General features: G+C 41.1%; 1 protein-coding gene across 1 annotated transcript in view; it reads right to left on the reverse strand.

The window, feature by feature from the left end:
• The window catches only part of si (sucrase-isomaltase), a gene marked incomplete at both ends in the record, with an annotated part of 124,416 nt that overhangs the window by 93,419 nt on the left and 16,008 nt on the right, over nt 1-14,989 (reverse strand). The window contains 4 exons of the mRNA XM_080429099.1: nt 3,289-3,414; nt 4,527-4,639; nt 5,004-5,103; nt 6,112-6,283. Coding sequence (XP_080285225.1) covers nt 3,289-3,414; nt 4,527-4,639; nt 5,004-5,103; nt 6,112-6,283 — 511 coding nt within the window. The remainder of the gene's footprint in view (nt 1-3,288; nt 3,415-4,526; nt 4,640-5,003; nt 5,104-6,111; nt 6,284-14,989) is intronic.

Consider the following 14,989-nt stretch of genomic DNA (forward strand, 5'->3'; position numbering starts at 1 on the left):
AATGTTGTGCCAGGGACCCCCAGAAGCAAAGATTTTAGTTAAAAATGTTCTCTTTAAAAATATATATATATTCAAAGATATGCACACATTTTCAAGATTTAAAAAAAATAGCAGATCTACAAGCTCATAGAGTGGCACTCGGTGCCGCACTATGAGCTTGTAGATCTGCTATTTTTGAATGGCCAAAGCTAAGTGGTTAAAATGATTGTGATATGTTAACTAATTTTGCTGGGGACCCCCTGGTACCCCTCCCCCCAGGACCACTGGTTGACAACCACTGCTCTAAGGCATGAAAAAGTAGCCTGGCATTGCAAGACCGATAACGTGGGATTACTCACACGTTCCTCCACAATATCGTGGAGGAACATGTGAGTGATCCCACGTGATCAGTCTGCCAGTGCCAGGCTAAGGAAAAAGTCCACCTGAGGTGATATTTATCTCCGAGGGGAAATGGTTTCCAGAGGACAATTCAGGCCAGGATAAACGAGCTAACAAAGGGATCTCAGTTGATTGATCTTCGATCATCACTAATATTTGGAGACGCTTGATAACTACCGGTCCAGAAGATTGAACTGAGGGGCCTATAGTACACTCTCCATCATTTGACGGAAAGCTGGATTATCCCGTCAAGCTAAAGGCCACCCCTATCCGTCCGACAGTCTATCGAGCCCCCTGCTTCATATCACGTCTCATGTTGACAATATAATAGTTAAGCCTCCTGCCTCTGAACCACACCAGTAGAGGAAGAGATGTTCATATTTAACAAGCAGTGGGCAAGGTTGAGTATCGACGGCCTTCAATTTTCCACCTAGCTGTTATTCTGGAAGTCCAGAAATCCATCCCAGTACATAATGTCACTGTAGAAGCAGTGAAAGGTTTGTCCAACATTTCCTATTGGGATTGAGGTAACCGCGATGAGGAAATACTAAAAAGGGAGACTGCACTAAAAAGGGAGACATTCCCCAGAAAGAAAGAATGCACGCACAAACACATACACACAGAAACACTCACACATCAATTTGAGGTGACACACACACACACACACACACACACACACACACACACACACACACACACACACACACACACACACACACACACACACACACACACACACACACACACACACACACACACACACACAGGGCTTGAATTCTACCCCTGTACTGCTGGAATTCCCTTCTTTCCGGGAGAGATCAATGGAAAAAGAAAAGAGGAGGAAAAAAGGAAAAGGTGAAAGCCATATCACATGTCTCTGGTTCCCAGAGAGGTGTTGATGGGTAATGATCCCAGGCTTGTGATACTGTCGCTGGATTATGCCCTGTGGCCTCTCACTAACAGTCTGTGTATCGGCTGATAACAGTGCTTACAGTAAGACCCAAAGACTATTTTCTGCTCTCTGTGTGCATGCCTGTGAATGTCCAAAGACACGCGTGTGTGTGTGTGTGTGTGTGTGTGTGTGTGTGTGTGTGTGTGTGTGTGTGTGTGTGTGTGTGTGTGTGTGTGTGTGTGTGTGTGTGTGTGTGGGGGTGTGTGTGTGTGTGTGTGTGTGTGTGTGTGTGAGAGCGTGTGTGTGTCTACAGTATGTTTAGGCTATGTGTATAAGTATGTGTGTCCGTCTGTGTTCCTATGTATATTTGTGCGTGCTTCATGTGCATACATGGGTGTGTGGCTGAATGATGGACAGATACAGTATATGGAGATGGGGGAAAAAGCCTCGACATTGAAACATTAACATGTAAGTCAGTCTTTATTGTCCTAGTAAACACTGTGGTGTGGACTTAACAGTACGTGACAAGAATATCTCCTCTCCTGATTTGACTTTCATACCAACAAGAGACTGTGATGCCACGGAGTAAAACCATTTTCCTATGTACTTGCCTGTACCTTGACTCAATAGCATAATATAAATTAGGTTATCTCTATCGAGCCATGTCTGCAGCTTTTTTATGTGCAGTGATTAAACTTTAATTAGTGTGGTTGTTACGTAACCGTGATAGCCTGTGTCAACTTTAACAACAGATAATGATATACCTTTCAGGAGTCAATATACAGTCTCATGTCCATCTAAAGCCATTCACTACAGCTAGACAGAGGGAGTCAAATGGAACAAAAGGTAGTCCCCACTCCATTTTCCTGTTTTTGTGCAGCAGGCTAATTGTCCCATTTCTCTTCCTATTCACCAGCTTTTTAAAAGGCCAGGATCAATGGGGTATATTTTGGGCTAACCGAGGAAGTTAATTTGGCATGCACTGTGAAGAGGAATTGCCAACTTGAACAAAATCAATGTGATTAACAGAGTGGACATTAACAAAGAATAGCATCATAATAAGCATACATTTTGAGATATTTTTTCAGCAAAACTGCACCCCTCTGAAGCCTACAATTACTACTGTAGCTGTATATCAAGGACCTAAGGATGGTCCCAGTCTAGAGTAGCTGGTTTCTCTCCAGACAGACAGACAGACAGACAGACAGACAGACAGACAGACAGACAGACAGACAGACAGACAGACAGACAGACAGACAGACAGACAGACAGACAGACAGTAGAGCAACATAAAGCAGTGGTTCCCAAATGGTGTGCCAAGGCACACAGATATGCCGTGAGACAAGTCCGGGTGTACCATGGGATTTTGTGACAACCACACATTATTATTGCAGCATTTCCTAATATACAATAGAGAGTGGCGCGCATGCGCGGCTGTGTGTTTGTGGGTCTGCGTGGTTCATACGGGTCCTCATGCTCTCTCTCTCAATACAAACTGATGGTCACTCGCCCATGCTCTCTCCGTTCTCTTTCTCAATACAAATTGATGGTCACTCGACCATGCTCTCTCGACCATGCTCTCTCCGTCAAGACAACGTTACGTTTCACTTTCGTTTTCGCCTCCGCGCACCGCTGTTGCAATGAACGTCTAGCCTACTAGACTTCACAACAGTAGTTGAACAATACTAGTGGTGCGGGTCGCGCTAGTATTGTACAACTACTGTATGCAAAACAAGTCAATGTCAGTTATTTAATTGCACACACACATTTCCCAATACAGAGGCAAATTATACACTCTAAAATGTATAGTTGAACCACTTTCAATGCTGCGTCCCTTTTGGGATGTCATTATAGGTTTTACAAAATGTTTAAACTAAATTTAAATATTGGCAAAAATTGCTTGATTGATTTTGACTGCCCATTGGTGTGACTTACTTAGGCATAAAAAGTTGACAAACCACTGACAAAGAGAGAGAAAAATGGACAGGAGAATAGTAGGCAGTCAGATGGAATCTTACATATGGTAGGCCTACAGCGCGGTTCCTCTCCACTGTTTTCTTCACCTCCGCCAGACTCCCGTAGTTCCAGCGAGAAATCTGGAAACCCAGGGACCAGTAGGGAGGAATCACAGGCCTGCCAATCAACTGGAAACGCGTGCACGCACGCACACACACACACACACACACACACACACACACACACACACACACACACACACACACACACACACACACACACACACACACACACACACACACACACAGTTAAGATAAAGGGCTTTGGAGAGCAAACTCATAATGAACATACAGTAAGAAGCCAATGCATCACATAAAAACTGTCACCTGCACTGACTCAAATGTTACAGACATTACATTTTAGGTAGACACATAGCTGACACCAGTGACGGCTCCAGGCTGGTGAAGGCTTAGCCCCCCCTAAGCCCCTCCTCCCCACAAACCCAATTGTGATGAACATTTTTTATGGAATAAATAAATTAAATATATATACATTTTCAAATGCTTCAGGTCATACAGTCTGGACTCTGGAGCATGGGGAAGCTCTGAAAATGATTAAGGGGGGAAGCGGATGTGACGCCACCTCCCCCTTCCGTTCAGTTTTTACAGTCCTAATTTGTCCTAATATAAATCAAAATAATTTAAGCATATATAGCTCGCTGCTTATTAGAAATTATGAAATAAAGTGTAAAGATATTTAAAAAGATGACAGCTTCCGTGAGGTGTAGTTCCAGACTCTATATAGCATTCAGAGATTGTGGAATAGTTGCAGTACGAGTGAACAGGCAGAGGGCCAGTGTATTGTTCAAGAACCTGTTGACAACAAGTACATTAAACACTTAAACCCTATACTTAATTGACCGGGGTCCCTCAGGGCTCTACACTACGTATGCTCCTTTTCCCCCTCCACACCAACTCTCTCCACCGATAATGAATAGCTGGTCTACAAGCTCACAACGCAGCTTGTATATATTTATTATCGCTGAATGTACAGGTATGCTCCAGAATAGATACAATACATAATGATATTTCTAACCAACAGGACAACCTGCTTACCCCTCAAGAGTGTGGAGTGAAATTGGAGTCCAAATGTTTATAAATGTCAAGAGTCATAAGTTTAAGAACAATTCTAGACATCTGTTGCCTATTATAGTTGCCAGAAAAGCAGTTTTCCAACACTGCAAACTCCTGAGTGTACTTTTCATCCTGGCCTTGATTCCATTGGTATAGCTGTGCCTCACCAGGGTGAACTCTTGCACCACTTGTTCTGGTGTGTCTCCGAAAATAATGTAGAAATCCAGAACTCCTCCAATAGTTCTGTAGGTCACGGCAGGAGCTGGCTGCAGTGTCACCTCTGAAAGGGGACAGACACACGCACGCACGCACGTACGCACACGCACACAGGACCAGGGATGTGCTGCTTAGAATTAAGCATTTTTCTGCTTCCTTAAAAATAATTCTGCTAAAAACGTGTATGTCAGTACATTGTTTTAAGTGACTTTCATCTTTGACTTATAGCAAAGGACAGATCAGACATCTACTTTAATGTTGAACTTCTTGATGTGAATTTCAGTTGCTAAGTATTAAAAATATACTGTGTGTGTGTGTGTGTGTGTGTGTGTGTGTGTGTGTGTGTGTGTGTGTGTGTGTGTGTGTGTGTGTGTGTGTGTGTGTGTGTGTGTGTGTGTGTGTGTGTGTGTGTGTGTGTGTGCGCGTACCCATGGCATTGCTGTTCATAAGAAAGACTCCAAATGACTTTCCGCTCTCGTCTTCCAGACACAGGAAGAAGGGATAGTGTCCGTAGAGGTTGTGTGTTCCCTGGAGGAATGGGACAGAGAGAGAGAGAGAGAGAGAGAGAGAGAGAGAGAGAGAGAGAGAGAGAGAGAGAGAGAGAGAGAGAGAAAATTGAGGGGACGACTTTGCCAATCAGCTAAACTTTCTTAATCATGGATAAATAAAGTATTTCTATTCTATTAAAGGAGTTCCAATTATGACGCCGTTGGGAAGCAAGAAAAACATGTAGCGGACACACGCAAACAAGTAACAGCCACACACAGTCTCTTAAAAGGATCCCTGGCTAATGAGCCAAATATGCCTTAATACATTATAATTGCCTTCTATAACTAAAATATAAAATGTAAAACACCTCAAACATTTTATTTATTTTAGAAACAGTTCATCTTTTACTCAAGAGGGGCAATGCCCGTCGCAAATTGATTATGTCATTGTGTGGTCTAGCTCTATGGAATTTATGGAATGCATGTGCAAAAAGAAACATTTAAAATATTGATTTGATGCTCATATTAACCTTATTAAGTATTAAGTTGATTTTTATTTTCACATGCATTCCATAAATTCTAGACCACACATGGGCAAATGACATCAACTTGCGACGGGCATTGCCTCTATTGAGTGAAAGATGAACTGTTTATAAAATAAATATAATATTTAAGGTGTCTTAATTTTTTTTAATTTTAGTTATAGAGGGCAATTTAATTTATTACGGCATATTTGGCTAATTAGCCAGGGATCCTTTTAAAACACATAAGTCAGCGGATAATCACCAACTGATTGTGTCGGTCGGTTTCTGTAAAGTTTACATTTGGAAGTAGGCGAAGGTGCTTCGCCGGTAATACAGTATAGAAAATCCTCTATTTGTCTTTGTATACAGTGTATATACACAGTTAAATTCCCTGTTGAGATATATATATATATATATATATATATTCATATATTAAGTATTAGTTTAACTGGGTCCATTTGGGTAACTTTTCTCATACTCTCAGAGTTGTGTGTTTGTGTGGTGGTGTGTGTCCTTTTTCATACCCCATTGGGGAACGCATCTCTTGTGAATATGGGCCACGTTCTCCAATTTGTGTCATGGCGATAGTTTCTATGGACATGCTCTCCTAGTCCGTAAATATTATGGGACGGCAGCCTGGCAGAGATCTGCAGATACTGGTCAGCAAACACCAGTGGACCCATTGTGGTGTCAAACCTAAACGTGTCAGAGAGAGAGTGCAGGTGATAAATAAGACAGGTAGGAGAAACCACAGCCAGAAGACAGGCCACCCCCTCTAACAAGGGCTCTGTGTTTCACTGGTAAGAAAACAACTGTATACAGCTGCCAAAATAAAGACAAGCAACAGAAAATGGCAGGTGAAAAAACTGTCAACATGTAAATAAAACAGGTTCACATTTGAAGAGCAGGAACAGACACAGGCCCACTCTCGGGATTGCCTTTAGTCAAACAATACACTTTGGCTTGTTGTATTTCAAGTGCAGAGATAATGGGATTAAGTGCACGTGTGGTGAAGAAAAGCGAATGTGTCCAGTTTCTAATGGCTTTTTATCACTCAGAGAGGATGGCAGAGAGCAAGCTGATACTCTCACTGCAATTATCCACATACTTAACAATTACCCGCTCCGTCCCCTGGGGTAACGAGTTACGAAACGCAGCGATTATGTAATATTAATGGAGAAGTGTAATGAGTTACTGTTTGAAATGTTGTAATATTATTATATTAGAGTTCTTGTTCTTGTTGTTCAAGTAAGGCTTATGCGATTCCAAAATGTGGTGCGAGGTTTAACCCTCTATAAACCACAGCAAACAGTTCATTCTACACCAATAACATGTCAGTGGAAGGTTTAACATTTTCAGGGCAGAAATATTCCCACTATTTCACTTTATTGAAAAGACAAGAGTGAAATGCAAGCTGTATCCCAACAAGGTATCTATTTACTGCAATAAACAGCACTTTGAACCTTAAAACAAATCTTATAGAGTGTGATGATAAGCCAGACCCTGGTAGCAGAACCTGTCTAACGAGACATGGGGTCAGAGGAGTGGATAGACAGAGGAGCTGAAGGAGTAGGGGTGGACAAAAATAATGTTTATATTTGTTTATACTGTTACTGTTCGTGACATTTATAGTTTTAAGCCAAAGAATGTTTCAGACAGAAATCAGATTGCAAGAAGCTGCCTGGTTTTGCGCAAGATTGAGCATCAACTTCTTCTTTTTTCGGCTAACTCCCATCGGGGTCACCACAGCGGATCACGTTTCCATCCGTTTCTGTTCTGTGCTTATTCCTCGGTCACTCCAGCCACCTGCATGTCCTCTCTTACTGAATCCATAACTCTTTGGACTTCCTCTTCTCCTCTTGCCTGGCAGCTCCATCTTCACCCTTCTCCCAATGTACCCTTCATCCCTCCTCTGCACATGTCCAAACCATCTCAACCTCGCCTCTCTTGTCTTATCCCCAAACCTTCTAACCTGGGCTGGTCCTCTAATGTAGTGATTTCTGATCCTGTCAATCCATGTCACCCCTAATGAGAATTGTAGCATCCTCAATTATGACACCTCCAGCTCCGCCTCCTGTCTTTTCGTCAGTGCCACAGTTTCCAAGCCGTACAGCATGGCTGGTCTCACTACTGTCTTATACAACTTCCCTCTCACTCTTGCTGGTACCATTCTGTCACAAACCCCTCCAGACACTTTCCTTCATCTATTCCACCCTGCCTGCACTCTATTATTCACCTCTCTTCCACACTCCCCATTACTTTGGATAGTTGACCCTGGCTATTTAAAATCCTTCACCACCATCACTCATTGCATCCTCACTGGTCCACTGTCCTCTCTCTCGTTCAGACACACATAATATGTGTGTCTGAACGAGAGAGAGGACAGAGGACAGAGTAGGACAGAATATTATTCTGTCCTACTCCTGAGTGAGAACCATGTCTGCAATGGGCCACTTATACATACAGCACAAAGGTGTATAGCCAATTAAAACAGCTGCTGGGAGGAGTGAATGATCAAGGTATCCGAAAGTAGAGTACAATTAGTCACTCAGTCAGGCCTTCAGTGCGGTCGTTGTGCTGGGATCAAAGGCCCAGTCTAAACAAAGCGGAGCAGCATATCCAAACTCAGGTGTGCAAATTAGTGAAATGCAAGGGAAAATAAAGCAGTAAATAGAATAAACAGCAGCGAGTGAAAGAAGAGAATTTAGAGAGTCAGTAGCACAGTGTGTATAAGTTAGTGGCTAGAGGCAAGCAGCGGCTAATTCTCAAAGTTAACAAGCAGTTTTCCTGAGCTGAGGTCGCACACAGCCACAAGATCAACAAAGAGTTAACTTAAAGCAGCAAAACAACTTTGCACCACAAGGTTGAGCTGCAACAATGATGGATTATCATCCACGCTAATTTTAGTAGCACCAGTAAAGGCAGGCAAGATTATATGGCGGGTTGTTGTTCACCTGTAAGGACAATGTGACAATAAATCTTTGTGATTCTCTTACTCTTACCAAAACATACAGTACATGCACAAAAAAATTGGGACTTTGTTAAAGCAAGGTGCTTTACAAGGTAAAAACAACTAAAAGGAATCAATAGTGTTAATTGTTGTCATTATTTGTCTCCTTGTTGTGGTCTCTTATTTTATAGAGACATTTGCAAACGCATGGCATAGTCTGGTTTAAACAAATGCCTTTTCATCACTTTTTTCTTTCTTGTTAGCTCGTGTTGGTGTACTGTATTTCAGGATAGATTTAGCCATTCTAATCTTCTCTGGGAGGGTGTTCTAAAGTCCGGGGGTGCTGATGGCAAACACTCTGTCATCTTTGTCTTTCAATGTGGCTCTAGGAACCACCAGGAGAGCAGCATTTGAGGACCTCAGGGCCTGTGACTGCACATGGGGAGTCAAATACACTGGAGTCTACTCTGGGGCCAAGCCGTTCAAGGCTTCAAAAGTTGGGATAAAAAGTTTTAAATCAACTCTAAAACTAACTTGAGCTCTCAGAAAGAATATTGTGTTCCTTTGTCTCTTGTGTTCTTATTGTCTATTTTTAATAAATACTGTACAGTATTGTCCAGTACAGTTAAGAATGCAGTGTAAATATATCGGAAATATATCATCCATATAGTCCCTAACATATAACAATACAACAAGATACCACAGAATGTAAGACAAAATACAAGGTAAAGACAGAATACAAAATAAGTACAGTAAAAGTACAACGCTAATAACTTAATATAACAGACCAATTTTTTTTATTTTATCGTCTACTCAGGCTTTTGGGAGCACCCTGGACAGTTTTCAAGTTGCTTGAGTCAGTATTTAGATATTTGATATTCATTTTATCAGACACGCCCCCTTCCTATACAACCCATTGTAACTTTAAACTCCATTTTAACCATGTTAGATTAATCGGAAACACCCGTCCTTGGTTCTGGTGACTGATATTGTCCTTCTAATATGTGAGGAGACCGCGTTACTTTTGGGCGGTGCAGCCGCCCCTATAAGTGGGGTTGGGACACCTCATTAGTACACATTTGCTGTACTGTGATTGGCTCATTAGTACACCCCTAGCTGTACTGTGATTGTCTGACTCTATTCAGCAATGTGATTGGCTAGCGAGACACATGATGACATTAATAACCTATAAATAGGGACTATGCACTTAAAAAAAAAAATCACTGTGATGACCACTGTGATGACCACACCGCCCACTTCACACTGGGTGTGATTTTTTCATTTATTTTTTATATTATTTTTGGAAAATGATTTTTTTTATATATAATAAAGACATTAAATAAAATAATGAAAAAAGAAATCGAAAAAAACGCGGGCCCCCTCACGTATTAGAAGGGCAGAATGAGTCACCAGAACCAAGGACGGCTGTTTTTGATGAATCTAACATGTTAAAAATTGAGTTTGAAGTTATAATGGGTTTGTATAGGAAGGGGCGTGTCTGATAAAATGAATATCAATATCTAAATACTGAATCAAGCAACTTGAAAACTGTCTGGGGGGCTCACAAAAGCCTGAGTAGACGATATAAATGACAAAATCGAAAGTGAAATATCCCTTTAAATAAAGGAGAATACTGAAATAGTGAAATCATGTGTGCAAAACAATTTAAGAGTGTTTGCTGGTTTGATTGTCTAGCAGCCTTTTTTTAAGCTGGTGCTTAAATTATGTAAAAGATAGGACATTCTTTTATGGCTATAGGTAGGTAGGTTGTTCCATGCTAAGATACCCTGTAATGACATGTTGTTTGAAGGCGGTGCATCCATGTTGCATCCAACCTGAAGTACTTTAAAGATATTATCATAATTTGTGTGTTGCTCCTTGTCATCTTTGAGTTCCCCCCTGTACTCCTTTCTACTGCTTCACACTCCACAACCATCAAGTGTTTCACGTGCCCTTTATGAGCGAATGTTATTTATTTGGAAAGATATTGCTATATCGCTTCCTATCATCATGGGTCTTATCATATCATGGTTGGGCAATGCAGTGTAATCAATATGATTACTTCTGACATTTCAAGTGGCCAAGGACATCTATAAAACAGAAGGTTTATGGAAGTGTTACTTTTTTAACACCAACGGTCAAGGGGTGAAAGATTTTTTTTTATACAAGTAATGGGATTAGCATTATAAACCTGCAAACTGCACACTGATCAATTTAAATAGCTAATCAGGTAACATATTATACTTTAGGTTGAAAGGAGCTTTAATTACTGATCCCTGGTTAAAGGTTTAAATGTTTAGTAACTGAAAAAGTCAACATACATGCTGGTTGGTAGGTGGCATTGTAGGTGCTGCTGTAAACTACACAACTTGCAGTTAATCCTTTTATGGTATACGTTTTACTTGAGTCAAACATCCTTGGAGTTGTTAGTTTGTTACTGTGCATGGCGTCACAGTGACTACATTCACCACACTTGAAAAAGCCTCATGGTCTCTCGGTATAGAGCTATCCAACTTATCTTCTATTTGCTCTAGTGTTGTACTGTGTCACAAAGTATAACTTTGGTTGTTCTCCCAATTCCTTTTGTTTCTGTTGCAGGTGGTCCTGTATTCCCAATGTCTTTGGCTTTAGTATAGGCGTTTTGATAGCATTGGGCTTTGTAGTCTCCATTTAGAAAAAATGTTTGCATTTATTTTGCCTTAGCTTCTGGCTCTTGATCAAAGATCCCTTGAAGATGTTTTCTTGGTCTTATGACACATCCTTGGATTCAATGGGATACATGTAAGTAGCACCTTACGGTACAGATATTGTCTGGAGCCATCAAGGTTGTTCATGAAAGGAGTAGCTCCGCTCTACTGAGTGTTTTTCACATCTTTAAACTATTCTACAAGAAGATGGCTGCCACCACAGAACCAGTCTTTTTTTAATTATTATGAAGAAGAAGGCGATGCGAATAATTGAAAGCTTATATCAACAAGATTTAAACGGGAACAGTAACTTTCAGAGACTTTCGTCAAAATGCACTGGCATGATTTACATTGTCTGATGATACTAGAGAGAGGGGATGTATGCCACAGGGCCTAGGAATAAATACAAAATATAGCTGCAAGCAGCGATAATACGGGGCCAGTGAATAGAGAGAGAGAGAGAGAGAGGAGAGAGAGAGAGAGAGAGAGAGAGAGAGAGAGAGAGAGAGAGAGAGAGAGAGAGAGAGAGAGACGGATTAGATTGAAGAGAGAGAGAGACGGAATAGATTGAAGAGAGAGAGAGAGAGAGACGGATAGATTGAAGAGAGAGAGAGAGAGAGACGGAATAGATTGAAGAGAGAAGAGAGAGAGAGACGGAATAGATTGAAGAGAAAGTGAGAGAGAGAGAAACGGAATAGATTGAAGAGAAAGAGAGAGAGAGAGAGAGAGAGAGAGACATGGAAACGGAATAGATTGAAAGAGAGAGAGAGACATGGAAACGGAATAGATTGAAGAGAGAGAGAGAGAAAGAGACATGGAAACGGAATAGATTGAAGAGAGAGAGAGAGAGGAGAGAGAGAGAGAGAGAGAGAGAGACATGGAAATGGAATAGATTGAAGAGAGAGAGAGAGAGAGAGATGAGAGAGAGAGAGAGAGAGAGAGAGAGAGAGAGAGAGAGAAAGAGACATGGAAACGGAATAGATTGAAGAGAGAGAGAGAGAGAGAGAGAGAGAGAGAGAGAGAGAGAGAGAGATGGAAACGGAATAGATTGAAGAGAGAGAGAGACATGGAAACGGAATAGATTGAAGAGAGAGAGAGAGACTTGGAAACATAATAGATTGAAGAGAGATGAAGCGGAATTGACATCTCAACCTATTGCCATTAACAGGAATCGAACCCTGAACCTTCGGATTGACAAGCTGCAACACTACCTATCAGAGGTGGGGACTTGGACTCGAGACTCGAGACTCGACTTGACTTGAAGTCCCGATTTTGATGACTTTAGACTTGCTTGACCAAATCAAAAATAGACTTGGACTTGCTTGGGACTTGAATGCCAAAGACTTGAGACTTGACTTGACTTGAACGCTAAAGACTTGAGACTTGACTTGACTTGAGCCCCTCTTGACTTGAAAATTCAAGTCTTTTCAAGTCACTTTCAAGTCACTTAAGCAAGCCAAAAAATGTTTAAAAAGTGTGCATCAACTATATGTTATTAGTCAGAAATCCCGGCCGTCAGTGACACCTAGTATAGTGTTGCCAAAGCTGCTTATTTACCCTAACTTTTGGACAAACTTTGGCTTGTTTTTGGAAGTCGGTTCGCTTGTTTCTCTCCCGATACTTGGCAACACTGGCCCACATGTTGCCACGTTACCAAACAAACAACACACCGGCTTCACTCCTGCCGTCGCTGCCGGAACTGAAGCCAGGTGGTATAAAATGTCAACTGCTAAAATGTCAAGCAGTTATAGCTTTCGGTTTTAAAGATTACAAGGTGGAAGACAAGACGAGAAAAGCAGTATGCAAGGCCAAGACCTATACTTCACATTAACATTACGGCGTGCTAAGATGCAAACTACAGTATACCAGTGGTGGAAAGTAACTAGTACATTTACTCAAGTACTTTACTTAAGTACAATTTTGACTTATTTTTTACTTACTGAAGTATTTGCAATTTTCAGTACTTTACTTCTACATTACAGTCATTTAGCAGAGACCTTTTATCCAAAGCGACTTACAGTAAGTGCATTCAACATAGATAGGAACGAAACTACTAATCACCAGAAGTCCTATGTGCATTTTCTGCAAAAACAAGCAACCAAGAGTATACCTAGCGCTAAGGTAAAAGTGCAATATATCAGCTACCTACTTCTACTCAACTACATACATATCAGAGGCAGATATCTTTTACTCCACTACAATAATTTGAAAACTTTAGGTAGCCTACCAGTTACTTTGTAGATTTTGGTTATTAATACAAAACATACATTGACCACTTCAGCGCTATATACATTTCCTCTTCTACCCCGGATTTGAACGCGGTTTCCAGTGCAATTGCTGAAATTTCACCATTGTGATAATAGAGCCTGCCTGCTTGATCAGAGGATACACTGAATTTGTGTCAGATCCTGTGTCTAGGTGAGACATGGCCTTTGACATTATCTAAATGTCTCAATAGAAGAGCAGGGAGACAAAATACAACCACCCTGATTGTATAAGTTATATTGTAGTAACATACTCTACCATACAGATTGTACAAAATTACATTATATTCATTAAAAAGGGCCCTTTTAAACCCTGTTCTCAAGGAGGAAATTAAAAGTACAGTATCTGCGTTCTGTTGGCCTGGAAGAAACCTTGTTTTAAAACAAATGCAAATTGTGAAAAATGCTCATGATTTATGTAATCTTTACATATCTTGAATTAACATTTTGACTTGTTTGGGACTTGAAACAAAAGGTTAGGACTTGTGTGGGACTCGAAACAAAAGGTTAGGACTTGTTTGGGACTTGAAACAAAAGGTTAGGACTTGTGTGGGACTCGAACCAAAATGCTAAGGACTTGTGTGGGACTCGAAACAAAAAGCTGAGAACTTGGACTTGACTTGGGACTTGGCTGTGTTGACTTGGACTTGACTCGGGACTTGAGAGCAAAGACTTGAGACTCGACTTGGGACTTGCAACATAGGGACTTTGTCCCACCTCTGCTACCTATAGTGCTATAGCTTTGTACAGGCTGAGGTTGTCTGTTGAAGATAAAAGTGAACCAGTGAAAGCAGCCGATCTACAAGCTCAGAAACACGTTGCTATCTGAAAAGTTTTGAGATTGTAGATCGGCTATTTTCAGAATGAACTATGTCATACATTGAAAAGACATACTCTCAAATAAGCATTTCAGGTTATATTTAACAATTGCACTTGCATTAATTGACACAATCATGTTGTGTGCAATGCAACTTAAATGAAGTCTGCATCAAGTGGGGCTTGAACTGGCAACCTTGAGGTTCTAAGGCACACACTTAAGCGAGAAGCCATTGGACCAACAGACCTGACCTGGTGAATATGAGAGAGAGAGAGAGAGAGAGAGAGAGAGAGAGAGAGAGAGAGAGAGAGAGTGAGTGAGAGAGAGAGAGAGAGTGAGAGAGAGAGAGAGAGAGAGAGAGAGAGAGAGAGAGAGAGAGAGAGAGAAGAGAGATGGAAACGGAATAGATTGAAGAGAGAGAGAGACATGGAAACGGAATAGATTGAAGAGAGAGAGAGACATGGAAACGGAATAGATTGAAGAGAGAGAGAGACATGGAAACGGAATAGATTGAAGGGAGAGAGGGGAGAGAGCGAGAGAGACATGGAAACGGAAATAGATTGAAGAGAGAGAGAGAGACTTGGAAACATAATAGATTGAAGAGAGATGGAAGCGGAATTGACATCTCAACCTATTGCCATTAACAGGAATCGAACCCTGAACCTTCGGATTGACAAGCTGCAA

The sequence above is a fragment of the Gymnoscopelus braueri genome, assembly GCF_963280865.1.
Source record: "Gymnoscopelus braueri genome assembly, chromosome: 5".
In the NCBI taxonomy this organism is placed as follows: Eukaryota; Metazoa; Chordata; class Actinopteri; order Myctophiformes; family Myctophidae; genus Gymnoscopelus; species Gymnoscopelus braueri.